At 46.3% G+C, this 13992-nt stretch overlaps 1 protein-coding gene across 1 annotated transcript in view; it reads right to left on the bottom strand.

Moving 5' to 3' along the window:
* Nucleotides 1–13992, bottom strand: part of ephb4b (eph receptor B4b) — a 230111-nt gene that overhangs the window by 3032 nt on the left and 213087 nt on the right. The window contains exons 7-21 of the mRNA XM_082528365.1: nt 10638–10793; nt 9763–9911; nt 9478–9676; nt 9267–9394; nt 7219–7384; nt 7040–7130; nt 6701–6756; nt 6471–6584; nt 4334–4581; nt 3166–3312; nt 3020–3088; nt 2490–2539; nt 2282–2381; nt 1889–2082; nt 51–209 (exon numbers count right to left, since the gene is read on the bottom strand). Coding sequence (XP_082384491.1) covers nt 51–209; nt 1889–2082; nt 2282–2381; nt 2490–2539; nt 3020–3088; nt 3166–3312; nt 4334–4581; nt 6471–6584; nt 6701–6756; nt 7040–7130; nt 7219–7384; nt 9267–9394; nt 9478–9676; nt 9763–9911; nt 10638–10793 — 2026 coding nt within the window. The remainder of the gene's footprint in view (nt 1–50; nt 210–1888; nt 2083–2281; nt 2382–2489; nt 2540–3019; nt 3089–3165; nt 3313–4333; nt 4582–6470; nt 6585–6700; nt 6757–7039; nt 7131–7218; nt 7385–9266; nt 9395–9477; nt 9677–9762; nt 9912–10637; nt 10794–13992) is intronic.

Raw genomic sequence — 13992 nt, 5'->3', positions numbered from 1 at the left:
CTGAGTGATGACTGGCAGGTAGCCAATCACAGAAAGAATAAGTGTCTTACTCAGTGTTGAGCTGCGAGACGATGTCCAGGTTGGTGAATCCGGCCTGCAGGAAGCTCTGCTCGTAGCGCTCCATCTTTATGGCTCGGAGCCACTCGGAGACCGAACCGCATGCCGACAGAGGAGGCGGGACTCGCTGGTCCAACAGAGGATGGGACAGGCTGAAAGGACAGGGCAGATGTGAACGATGACATTCCTCAGCGAGTCATTATTAGAGCAGCGTGTTCAGACCTGCAGCCTATAAAATATGTGGCATGAATATGTGAGCGCGAGATTTATTCTCTCTCTGTTATGGTTGAGGTTAAAATAAGCAGAGCGTGCTGGCTTCAAGCCACGAAACCCTTAAAATGACATGTAGGTCTTAAATATAGCTGCTAAGGTTTACATTTTAACCCCTTTTTCAGTCTTAAAATCAAAGACGTGTAATTTGGTGTAAAGAAGAAAGTTTTCCCAGGAGCTGCTGTGTTTGGGATCATTATCCCGTTCATGACCCAGCTTTGGCTGTCAGACAGACTCCGCAATAGGAGCTTATGGTCAACTTGGTTTTCTCCGACCACGATGGTGTATTTTACACTTCCAGGCTGGGACGTTGTCTTGTGAGTTTTCTCAGATAGTTTCCAAACCTGCCTATTCTCTCCTGTCAGCTCTTCCAAACAAGCCTCACACGTTCAGTCCTGATCTAACTGCAGAGTCTGAGATTAATTTGCTGTGATGATTATGTTGAATTGTTTGGAAATTGCATCTGAAAGCTTCAGACCAACAAACGGCTGAAACGTCTGCTTTTATATGACTTTACTTTGAACATCAGGAAGGATCGTGTCACACAGCAGGATAAAATCATCCCTGCTGGTTTCCACCACACCGTCACACCCAGTCTGATGGTTTTATGGTATTAAATTATTTTCTTTACAGTGTTGCATCACTGCTTCAACTTATTATACAGGAGACTTGTCCTGCTTTTATTTTGAAAGTTCAGTCCTTGCTAACCACCGATCCCAGAGGTTTCCTGTTTTCCGATTTCTCTCGGCAGATTGGCCAGCTGCTGTGGTGGATGGACCACCTCCACCTCTTGGACTCAGGTGGAGGTCCTCATCCTGCTATGGAGGGTTGCTGTCACGGTGTGTTCAAAACAACCTGAAATCCGTGCCAGGCAACAGTGCCACATACGTGTTCGTGCAAGTGAAAATATGTCCACTTTGGCAAAGAGAGAAAAAATAGTTTCGCGCTGTGTCACAGAAGCCTTGCACTGAGATTCTCGCATCACTTTACTCCTCCTCCGCCCTTTGGCAAATATTTGTGAATTTCCAAAATACCCAGCAACTGAACTCATGTACGTAAGGCGAGCTGAAACTTAACTTCCTGTTTGGTCTGCACAGTTTAACCAGAACCTGAAAGGCCCACAGTGAGCTCCCCGAGGCTGCGGAGCAGAACGAGGAGCGGCTGCTCCACCCGTGGTACTGCTTTACTATCTGCTGCTAACAAACTACAGGAACTTTATTCCTCTCAGAAAGCACAAACATGCACGCCGCCTCTGCTCTCGCCGTTAAAACAATCTCATTCTTATCTGACACTGATCTCCATCCTCCTCCTCCTCCTCGTGTCTCTGATGTTCCTTCACTGAAAGAGGAGGTGGACAGTCGGGAGGACACGGCTTCATTTGGAGTTTTAATCCAGGAATGTGCACCTGCTTGTGTAAACAGCTGTCAATCACACAGCTGGCTGCCCCACATTCCTTTGTCTCCCTACCACACTCTGACCTTTGACCCCGAACCCACCAGCTGGTGCCTGAATGACATTCCACGGCTCCGGCCCCCTCCCCCTCTCCTTCATCGAGCCTCACCTCTGTGCCTCTGGGTGCGTCACTTTCAGGGAGGTGGGGTTTCGGATCAGCCTGTCGAGGGACGCCACCACGTCGCAGAACCTCGGCCGGTTGGCTCGCTCCTTCTGCCAGCAGTCCAGCATGAGCGCGTGCAGGGAGGCGGGGCACTCCGGCGGCGGGGGAAGCCTGTAGTCCTGCTCGATGGCGTTTATCACCTGATGAAGCAGAAGCGTGAGAGGCAGTGAGCACTCTGTCATTCTGATGAAACGGCTTTTTTAACCATCAGCTTTGGACACCTTTGCTGGAATAATTTCAGCTTCTTTTATTGTAAATGAGCACTAATGATTCAGTCGTAGTTTCACGTCCATGAACCTCCAAACAATCAAGTTTTAAATGTATAACTTTGTTCCTTACGTCCTGGTTGCTCATGTCCCAGTACGGTCGCTCCCCGTATGACATCACTTCCCACATGACAATCCCGTAACTCCACGTGTCGCTGGCTGAAGTGAACTTCCTGCAATCAGACAGTAAAATCATCAAATGATTATCTACAGAACACTATAATAACAATAAGAAGAGGAAGCCTTTATCCACTACGCCAGCCTGCAGTACTGGCACTCACCTGTACGCGATGGCTTCAGGAGCCGTCCACCGAATGGGAATCTTGCCGCCCTAAAAAAACAAGACTGGATCAGTCAGGTAATAACCGAATTTCACAATAAAAGCACCCAGGTAATGCTCAACAACAGAGGACTGAGACCAGAACTCTGAGGATCTCCAGCAGAACCAAAACAGAGCTGAAAGACCAACCAGACAGACGTGATTGATGATGAAGGTCTTAAAGACAACATTCATCATCTACTGATGAATAAAAGACTTCCTGTTAAGAGCTGTCATGACCAGAGACAAAACTCAACTTGTAGCAACAACATGCGAGTTGAGCAGCTTTGCATGATTCACAGTTCAAAGTAAACCTTTATCTGAAACCAGCCCCCCCAGTCCATCCTCTGTCTCAAAGAGCCCGTTTCATCTTCTTTCCTTTAAGCCAACTTTATCCTGATTGGCTGTCCCTTACAGCAGATGGGTGTGGCCTTTGTGTCTGAGATAAGGATATCAGAAATCATAAAGAGACAGACTGTGACAGTTACTCACCAGAGAGCTGGTGTACGTCGGGTCTGACGAGTTTTCAGTCAGAAACCTGCTCAGGCCAAAATCTGACACCTGAAAAACACAAAACCACAACTGTCAGATCTGTTTAGATTAGTCGAGCGGACAGGTGTGCAGGGCCACACCCTCACCTTACAGACCAGGTTGGAGTTCACCAAGATGTTACGAGCCGCCAGGTCTCTATGGACGTAGCTCATTTCAGACAGATACTTCATTCCTGCTGCGATGCCGCGCAGCATCCCCACCAGCTGGATGGTGGTAAACTGGCCATCATTCATCTGAAAACAGACAGGTAGAGGGTCAGACAGGTAGAGGGTCAGACAGGTAGAGAGTCAGACAGGTAGAGGGTCAGACAGGGAAAAGGTCAGACAGGTAGAGGGTCAGCCAGGTAGAGGGTCATACAGGTAGAAGGTCATATAGGTAGAGGGTCAGACAGGTAGAAGGTCATACTGGTAGAGGGTCAGACAGGGAAAGGGTCATACAGGTAGAGGGTCAGACAGGTAGGGGGTCATACAGGTAGAGGGTCAGACAGGTAGAAGGTCAGACAGGTAGAAGGTCATACTGGTAGAGGGTCAGCCAGGTAGAGGGTCAGACAGGGAAAGGGTCATACAGGTAGAGGGTCAGACAGGTAGGGGGTCATACAGGTAGAGGGTCAGACAGGTAGAAGGTCAGACAGGTAGAAGGTCATACTGGTAGAGGGTCAGCCAGGTAGAGGGTCAGACAGGGAAAGGGTCATACAGGTAGAGGGTCAGACAGGTAGGGGGTCAGACAGGTAGGGGGTCATACAGGTAGAGGGTCAGACAGGGAAAAGGTCAGACAGGTAGAAGGTCAGACAGGTAGAGGGTCAGCCAGGTAGAGGGTCATACAGGTAGAGGGTCAGACAGGTAGAAGGTCAGACAGGTAGAAGGTCATACTGGTAGAGGGTCAGCCAGGTAGAGGGTCAGACAGGGAAAGGGTCATACAGGTAGAGGGTCAGACAGGTAGGGGGTCAGACAGGTAGGGGGTCATACAGGTAGGGGGTCATACAGGTAGAGGGTCAGACAGGGAAAAGGTCAGACAGGTAGAAGGTCAGACAGGTAGAGGGTCAGCCAGGTAGAGGGTCATACAGGTAGAAGGTCATATAGGTAGAGGGTCAGACAGGTAGGGGGTCATACAGGTAGAGGGTCAGCCAGGTAGAGGGTCAGACAGGGAAAAGGTCAGACAGGTAGAGGGTCATACAGGTAGAGGGTCAGACAGGTAGAGGGTCAGACAGGGAAAAGGTCAGACAGGTTTGCTGCTCTGTGACTGTCCCCCTCTCACCCTCAGGAAGCTGTCGAGCGCCCCGTTCTCCATGAACTCGGTGAGGATCATGACGGGGCAGGAAGTGGTGATGACTCCCTCCAGGTGGATGATGTTAGGGTGCTGGAACTGTCCCATGATGGACGCCTCCGACAGGAAGTCCCGCCTCTGCTTTTCCGTGTAGCCACCCTTCAGGGTCTTAATGGCCACGTAGTTCTCCTTCCTGCCCGGGATCCTCAGCCGACCACGACACACCTCGCCAAACTCACCTGTACAGGTATACGGCACAGGTTACATTACTTTTACAATAGTTACAATTCAAATGGAAGAACACACCTGTATTTCACTGGGGATAATTTATTCAAATTTAATCCCCAGATTAATGATAAAACTGCCACGTGAAAAGATTTCAGATATACTGAACACAACACTGTCTGTGCACCTGTCCTCACCTGATTCAGGAAATGGGAAGGTAACACCGAGGTGGTGTTATTTTTGTTAAAAAACAATCACATGGGCAGGTGATGAAAGATTACGTAGTAACATTGGCTATGGTTATGACAGCAAATGTAAAAATAAACAGTCATACTCCTGCCCAGGTGTATCCAGCCGAGTCATAACAACAATGTAATGACCTGACGTTCCACAGGTGTATTTTCCCAGGTGTTTGTTTTCCTTCAGGCTTAATGTCATAGAAATATCTAATATGAGAAAAGAAAAGCCACCTTGCCAAATTCACCTCCACCTGTAGGCTAGAAGACAACAGCCTCATATCTCGTTTTATCTAATAGGCAAAGATAAGAAAAACTGGAGGAGGTTTGAGGGGATGCTGGCCAATCAGACAGAGCGGGGTCACGGGAAATGAGAGGGTGGAGGTGGAGCTTAAAGTGAGTGTAAAAAGGTTCAGGTGGATGTAAATCTGGAGGTGCAGAGATCGGCTGACAGCAGAGCCCCAGAATCCAAACACAGACCTGCCGCTGAGCGTCGTCTAAGGTGAGAGCAGAGCGAGTCCACGCCAGCCGGAGGCAACGAAGTTTCCCTAAGTGGAGGCAGATCTTTGCGTTCTTTGAAGACGGAAACAGTAGAGGACCCACAGCAGAACCCTGAGGGACTCCACGTGTCAGAGCAACTAATGAGGTCACACGGTCACCTGAAAACAGCCAATCGCAGCAGGGCCGAACCCTCGACGCCGCGCAGCCCCATATCTACTCAATAAAGAGGACTCGTGTTATTGATACTGGAGGGGTGTAATGTTCCTTTAAGGCTCATTAGCGCATACCAGCACGTCAACACCTCCCTCAGCACTCACGCACATGTGGCCTGCGTGTGTGTCTGAGCGCGCTCGCCAGCCGGCGGTGAAAAGTTTGCACCCTTGTTTCCGCAGCAACCGCTATCCAGTTACATCTCACCAATGTCATCACTGAGAGCACTACTGTTACAGTAGCTGCACACACACTCAATCAATCACGCTCTCTCACGCCCTCGCACACACTCGCGCACAAACGCGCACGTGGCGTGTTTACTTTTAATAAAACAGGGTTCATGACGGAGAACAAATGACATCTGATGTTTTCTTTTAGTGCGAACACAGCTTCGCCTCATCATGGGAAAGTTAATGTTCCGCTCTCGAGAGGGTCAAAGGTCACAAACACATCTGGAAGACTTTACAAAATAAAAGTCCTATTAAGACCCATAAGTTTGTTTTGGCTTTTCAGAAACAACAGAAGATATTTGGGCTTTTTGTTGTCGTGCTGCTGCGTCCGTGCAGACTCCCTAACAAAGCTCCAGAGGCGAACAGCATCCACAAATGCTTCCAGATCCCAGAGAAATTCCTCAAGATTCCCAAAATATACGCCACCATATCCACTAATAATGTGTTCCTGAATCTTTAATGATTTACTTATTACAATAATCACGAAACCATTCAAAGGTTTTTGGCATTCCCAAAAAGGCTGACGTCTCTAAAACCTTTAGCTGCACAGATGTTCCTTCAAAAGGTTCCTGGAGTCGTAAAAACATTCTCTGAGCATTCACAGTTTCTTTTAAAACACCCGAAATGGTCTGATTGATGAGAATTTCATCAAAAACTTATGGCTTGGAGGGCGGAGTTTGCCCGTGACAGAAGTTTACACCACGCAGACATACAGGTGTGGGTTACCTGCTCCGATGACCTCTTCGATCTTAACGAAGGAGGCGTCGATCTCTTTGGCGAACTCCCTCACGGCCTCATTTGGGTCCTCGTAGGTAAACGGGTCGATGTAAACCTTCATCGCTACAAAAACAGCACAATCATCATCGTCAGTCGGCCGCGTTCATTTAAAACCGTTTGTATCAGACTGGCTCATTGGCCGAGTTGTAGCTCTGTCTCTGATTGGCTGTCAGACTCACTCTGCCCCATCTGGTAGTGGCCGCTCTTGTCGTGGATGTGCGCGCTCCTCTTCCTCCTGGTGACAGACAGACAGGTACAGACGGCTGTTTAGATTCAGAGCAGCTGCGGGATTCTGGTTTCCTCAGGAGACACACACACATCCTTTGTTCTGTCGCTCTCTCAGGAATGTGATTATCTCGCCGTATCTCGCCATCGCTCTCACAGTGTCGAGTTTCTCCATCTTAATATAGTCGACATGTCCCACCCTGCTCTGTGTGTGTGTGTGAACCTGAGGTCAGTGTGTTCTATTGTTCTGCAGAGGGGAGCAGGGAGGGTGCATCCTGAACACACGCACTCACCGGTAGCAGAACACGCCAACTATGGCCGCCACAGCGAGCACCAGTATCCCCAAAGAGGCCGAGACTCCAGTCACCATCAGCTGGGACACACCTACCCAGGAAACAAACACACAGGAGTGAATCTCAGTGTTTTCACCTCTCAGACTCTAAAGAAAATGTAATAGCATGCGACCTCGTACCGTCAGGCAGCGTGTTGAAGCCGGTCTCGGCACCGAATGAGCCGTAACCGGCCTGAGAGCGAGCGCGGACCTGCACCCGGTATCTCGTCGCCCGCTGCAGCCCGTTTAGCACCAGAGAAGAAGACCTGCTGAACACGTACTGCCACTCTACCGACTCCTCACCATCCTGATAAGGACACGTTAAGAGTAGGCATTAGAGTAACGCAGGAGTCCTAGTGACACGCATTAACAAAGGTCCTCACAGGACAAAACAACGTATCTAATCTGCGCTTATAATCTGTGTGTGTGTGTGTGTGTGTGTGTGTGTGTGTGTGTGTGTGTGTGTGTGTGTGTGTGTGAGAGAGAGTTAACATATGCAGACATACATTCGCTCCAGCACAGAACCAAACCCTGTTCTACAAAGATGATCCTGCTAAAACCAGATGGAATGTTTTACAAAGAAGTACGCTCTTGGAATTTTAGATATATTTTATAAACACACACTAAAAGACAGAACGTAAAAAAGGCTTCGGTTTGAAGTTCACATGGACTCAGGGCCCAGGTTAACTTCAGGGTAGGGCTGCTTGATTATGGCAAAAATGATAATCACGATTATTTTCACTGAAATGGAGATCTCGATTATTTGACGAGATTTAACCCTTTAAGACCTACCATAGAACCAAGTCGGCCAGAGCTTATATTATATTTTTACATGTTGTAGTGCCATTAGTGGGAGCATTTTTGTTGCTATACATCAATACAACTGTTATAGCCCATATTTTAATAATATGTATGCATTAAGTCCATAGTAACTACATTAATTGCGAAAAAGTGCAATAAACTACAAAAAAATTAAAAATTGTTTTTGTTTGTTTACATATATTTCTACTTGGAGAAATTTAAGAGGTTTATCCCTCAAAACTTTAAATACAAAAAAGTTGCAAAGAATAGTTTACAAGAACAGGAAATTTATTTTGAGTGTCTTCATAGTTTTATTTTGGAGATACATCAATTTTTATATACACTGCAGGAAAAACAAAAAACAATCCTATGATGCAAATTTGCAAAGAAAACAGCAGGTGCATCAAAATAAACTATTTCCAGCAGTGCAATTCGAGTTCTAAGCATCACAGAAACTATTCAGAAAAGTCAAACATGACTTATAAAAACACCAGTATAGGCTTTTAAGGCCTACAAGTAAAAAACTACATTTTCCGCGAAAATGACGTCACTTCCTGTTTCAGGCAGGTCATGGCGGACAGTTCGTGCTGATGGACGTAGGAAGTGTTACAAACAGCTGATCGGATCGGCAAAGCGTGTTTCTGGAATATTATGTTTTTGTTCCTGCAAGCGCTTTTTATGCAATTTTTGCAAAGCTTTATGTGGAAGGAAACCGTGACCGAGGACAAGCTGATGGCATAAAATGTAAGTACAACTCCTCCGGTTTCATATGCAAAACAAATTATTGCGCTAGCTTACACGGTTCCGGTTCTACAGGGATTTAAAGGGTTAACAATAACAATGTATTGAATAATGACTTTTAAAAATAATATAAAATAGTGTGCAAATACTGATAACAGTGCAAATGTTTGCGATATAAGAAATAAATGAAAAGTGTAAACATCTGTGTTTAGTGAACTTTGCAGTGTTGCTCTGTGGTGCAGCTACAACACTGTAGCAAAGTTTACACACTATGTCTACTTGATCCATGTCTGACTCCGTGAACCCATAATGTTTCCACACCACTGAAGTTTGTTTTTTTTACCTCTCTTTTCAACCAACGGCAGTCACTCTCCTCTCCAAATAACTTCTGCTTAGCTTTCCGAGCTTCCCTCGGGTCCTCTTAATTGTTGTGACGCGTGTTCGAAATGCAGAGAGGTGCGCTCGATTTGCCACACGGAGCAGCGCAAGAGTAAAGCACGAGGGAGGGGCTAATAATCGGCTCCGTCATTTTTAATGATCGTTGAAAGCCCAGATCGTAATCGTGATTAAAATTCGATTAATTGAGCAGCCCTACTTCAGGGTTAACTTAGCATAGAGGTCCTAGTGATGCACGCATGTGTGTATACCTCAGGGCTGTAGCGCAGCTCGTAGTCCAGGATCTTGTACTGGTTGTGCACAACTGGGACGCTCCACTCTAAAGATAGACTGCTCTCTGAGGCCTCCACCCTCCTCAGACCAGATACTGGAGGAGGAACTACAGAAACACAGACCATCATTCACTGATCATTACGTTTGTGTGCACGAAAGAATTCTGGGTAATGTAGTGTGTATCTGTACCATCTCTACTGGTGGTGATGTTGAGCTTGCTGGAGGCTGGCTCTGAGTGGCTGAGTGCAGACACGCCATTTAGCGACTGGATGGTGAAGATGTACTTTGTTTGTGGGCGGAGCCCCCAGACGACGACACGCCGCTGGGTCAGGCCGTTCTGCGCCGGCCGGTAAAGAACGCTGTCGCCACATGGGAAGCAGGAAGTGACCTGAAGAGGAGAAAGAAGAAAAGGGGCGGGGTCAGATCTGACAGCTCAGACTGGTGCTAATGGTGACAGAGATGGCGGTGGCGTACCTTGGTGGCAGTGGCGGGCCCGCAGGTGGAGCACAGGACTCTGTAGGTCAGGTCATGTCGTCCTCCGCGGTCCAGTGGCTCGCTCCACTCCAAAGTCACCATGGTGTCATTGAGCTGACTCACCGGGGAGCGAGGAGCCGAGGGAGGCTCTGCGGAGGTCAAAGGTCACAGGTCAGTGCCTGCTGAGTATCACCTGTCAGACGCTCAACATCATCTACGTTTTTTTCCCTGAGCAGCAACTCTCAGGCAGGCTGATACCTGAGAGTCAGGCGGCCTGTTTTCATTCCTGCGTAATGAGTTTTTCTTCTTTGTCTGCAGACTGATGGAGGAGCTGAGAGATAAGAACTTCCTGCCTCCACACAAACATCAGAGTAACCTGAGACCTGTGTGTGTGCGTGTGCGCAGTCGTTACCTGTAAGACCTCGACATTACACACACACGGACACAAGCACAAAGAGGTAATGAGCCTATTAATTTGCCTAATTGCTGTTGCCTGAGGGGATGTAGTTAAAGGGGTGGGTCGGGGTACTTAAAGAGGCGTGGAGGCTTGTTGGCAAAGAGCCCTGTGTGCGCGTGTGTGTGTGTGTGTGTGTGTGTGTGTGTGTGTGTGTGTGCGCGCGTGTGTGTGTGCGCGTGTGTGTGTGTGCGCGTGTGTGTGTGTGTGTGTGTTTGTGGTCCAGAGTTTACACAGAGTTTAAAGTGGTCTCCAGATTATTTAATAACAAATTACATCACGTCAGTCTGTGGAGACTAGAGGCGAGGTCCTAGTGAAAGACACTCTCCAGCTGCATGATGGGAAATGTAGGACAAGAGGTTTCAGTGTTGTCAGAAATTACAATAATAAAGAAAATTAAATGAAAAGCAGAGGGACTTACGTGTGCAGGCACTGTGCGGCGGGTCCGAGTCGGCTCGATAGAAACCAGAGTGACACGGGCAGTAGGCGGAGCCTGGGATTCTTGTGTTGCTATTGGCTGGACAGGAGCTGCAGCCAACAGGTCCTGACTCGGCTTTAAAATGACCGGACGGACAGGCTGGAGACAAAGGCTTAGAATTAGCATTCACCTCTAAAAACACACACACATATGGGATTGTCCACCTTCACCATTAGCCTGAACCCACATGTGCACACACATCAGATCTCCAGAAGCGCTACAAAAACCGCACTTCCTCTATTGTCCACTAGGGGCTCCAGCAGCGTGCCAGTGCTCATAGACTTCCATGTTAAAATTTCAACTCTACAGCATGTTTACAACCTGATATAAAAAATAACAAGATTCAGTTACACACAGAGCGACGTGTTGTGGTTTAATGAGTCAGGCCTATATCAACAATAGACCAGGTATAATCATAGAGTGCAGAGAACAGCAGGGTGTTTAAGTAAAAAGAACATGATTGCACGTGTATAATAAGCCTCTGAAGGTATGACCTGAAGCGTTTTACATCCAAACAACTGTTTTCTGAATGCAGTAAAAAGCTCAGATTAATGTGCGTTACAGAAACCAGAGCTGACATCAGAGTGTTTTCTCACAGGTGGTGGAGTTCCACAGGGCTCTGTTATTGGTCCTCTACTTTTTAATTAGGTTTCATTTAATTCTGCTTGTAAATGCACTGGATGTTTATTGCTTCATCTATGGGGGGGTCTACTATTTTTGTACCGCACCTGTTTAAACTGGTTAGGCTTAAAAAAGGATTAAAGTTTAAATTATTAGCGATGTGGGTTCTATGGCAGGCAGCCTGAACTGGACCTCTGGATTGTATTTGTGCCGTTGGAGCCTTTTGGAGCATTTCTAATACAATTATCTGACCAATAATAAACTGCTGTGAGGTTAATTGGACTAAAAGACAGCTGGGCTCCATTTTTGTGTGAAATTCCAGAATTTTATTTGAACGTGACAGCAGCCAAAACGCGAATATTATACGAACATTATTTTGAAGCAATAAAATGTAGTCACACTGCTTTGCAGTTGCATTTATAAAGAGCTTTTAGTAATAATTAGTTCTACAAACCGTAAAAACATTGAATGTGACCTGTTGTCTGAACACAACCAGTTTGAGTCAGTCAGAGAAGATTTGAGCTGTTGTATTGTTAGTCAGAGCTCACACAGGCTGCTGCCTCCTGGCCTCAGGCTCTAAAAAGACGAGGCTTCAGAACAATGGGACTAAAACCAACAATGAAGGTATCAGGCGTGCCAGCGAGTCCCAACTAAAGCAAATGTTCCACTCAAACATGACAGTGAACCTCGAAGCAGTAAAAGCAGCTCAGTGTGTCCAGAAACAGCTCAAACCCGTCAGTGGTCGTCCCCGAAAGAGATCAAACAGTCCCAAAGAAACACACCCGCCTCTCCTGCTCATGCACACTCCAGCAAACAGATGTTTATGAACATCTGGAGCCTTTTATTAGAAATGAAACATGTTTGTGACGTAGAGGTCAATTTCTGTCACTGAGGTTTAAAAATGGTTGGAAACTAAAAATGGTTCATTTATAGGAAATATTAAAGAATGAACACATGATTATGTTAAAAAGAGCAGAGAGTGAAAGCAGAGAGGTTTGGCTCTGTGGGTTTCTGGCCTGGAATGTGAGTAATGCTCAGAGCTGGGATCAGGAACACCGCAGAGGGATGAAGGGATGAAGGGAGGAGTGCAGACTCACAGACAATAAGAGACAGGAAGTGACCTTGGCTTCAACAGGATGTGGAAAGTGCTGCCATGATGTCATCACTGGCCTCCCCTGCCAAGCACGGGAGTAAGCACACACACATGCACACACTCTGCTTAAGCAGCGCTAGTTAACCTCTGACCTCTTCACTCAGCCTGGCTCTTGCCCCTCCCCCTCCCTCAGAAGCAGAGACAAGCAGAGGACGTCGCTGCTTCTGCTGTCGCCGCTGCAGCGCTTCCCGCTCGCAGTCAGCTGACCTTTGACCTCACACAGAATAACAGGAAACTTGGACAACCAAGCCGTCTGCGGCCCGCGTCGACCTCGCTCTGCTTTCATCCCGCGGCGATGGCGGAGAGGAGAGGAAGCGTGGAAACAGGACGGAAACGTGCGGCGAGCGCGGAGGCAGGACGGACTCCGATTACAGCGCGTTTCCTCCAGAGAAACACCGCAGCAGCTGCTCCTGCAGTTTACCCACAACCCCTCTCACTTACTCATTAAAGTAAACAGCTGCACACGACTTCAACGACAGCTCAATAATAACTTTCTCCTTCAGGCCTCCACCATCCCCCACACCGCCAGTCTTATTCTGAAAGGACGCCTGAGCGGCGTGAAGGAGCCGGCACGGCGCGAGACTCCCCGAATACTTTAACAACAATTTATCAAAGTGTAACACAACTATTTTAGAAATCTCCTAAAACTTTCAACTTTAAACCTAAAAGTAACAGAATTTTCAGCTACGTTTGAAAAGTAAATAAAGGAACATCTTAATGACAAATAATCACGTGCTTCTCTGTTTTTCAGCTGGTGTGAAGCTTCATGAATAACAGCATGAACCATATTTCGTTTGCACAGACTGTGATTTTAGTCACTGCGCAGCAGTTTGTGACTGTGTGTGAAAAGTGGATTATAAACTCACTGTAAGAAGCTGAACACTTGTTGACACAGCCACTCCTCTACTGTGACCCACACCGCTTCCTGTCATTTACTTAACAATAGTTACTATAGTTACTGTTAACAGTGTCCTAAGTGTGCCTGTTTTTTAACAAACCGTTTTAAACATTGACTTTCAGGATAGAATCAGAGAAATGATCATTTCTTTTCTTTAATCTCGGTCAAAGTTTCCTACATATTTTCAACTCTTTTTCTCTAAAATCTCACATCTTATTTTCATTATATTCAGTTCAAACGCAACAAATGTTTTTATAACATTAAATTAAATCTACATGTTTCTTAATTAAAGGACTTTAACATTTGACTCGTTATAACTTTAAAACAGAAGTTTCTTTAAATAATACATTTTCATTTTTTGGATGTTTTTCATAAAAATATTACGTTTACACTTTTAAAAACTCACTTTCTACTAATTTTGTTAATAAATACAATTTAGTTTTAGAAATTCAGTTGAATTTCGTATAAAAACACAACAGCTGTTTGTAATCACCTTGATGAACTGAGACATTCATTTATTTGTAACTGTTGACAGTTATTTTTCAACATGTTGCAAGTTTTAATAAAACTGCTGATTTGCTGAAACAATTAACGTACTAATACACAACAGATTTGTCTGTTTTGTT

The sequence above is a fragment of the Aulonocara stuartgranti genome, assembly GCF_965226115.1.
Source record: "Aulonocara stuartgranti genome assembly, chromosome: 3".
Taxonomy (NCBI): Eukaryota; Metazoa; Chordata; class Actinopteri; order Cichliformes; family Cichlidae; genus Aulonocara; species Aulonocara stuartgranti.
The sequence above is the reverse complement of the archived record's forward strand: the minus strand, read 5'-3'. Positions and strand labels throughout refer to the sequence as shown.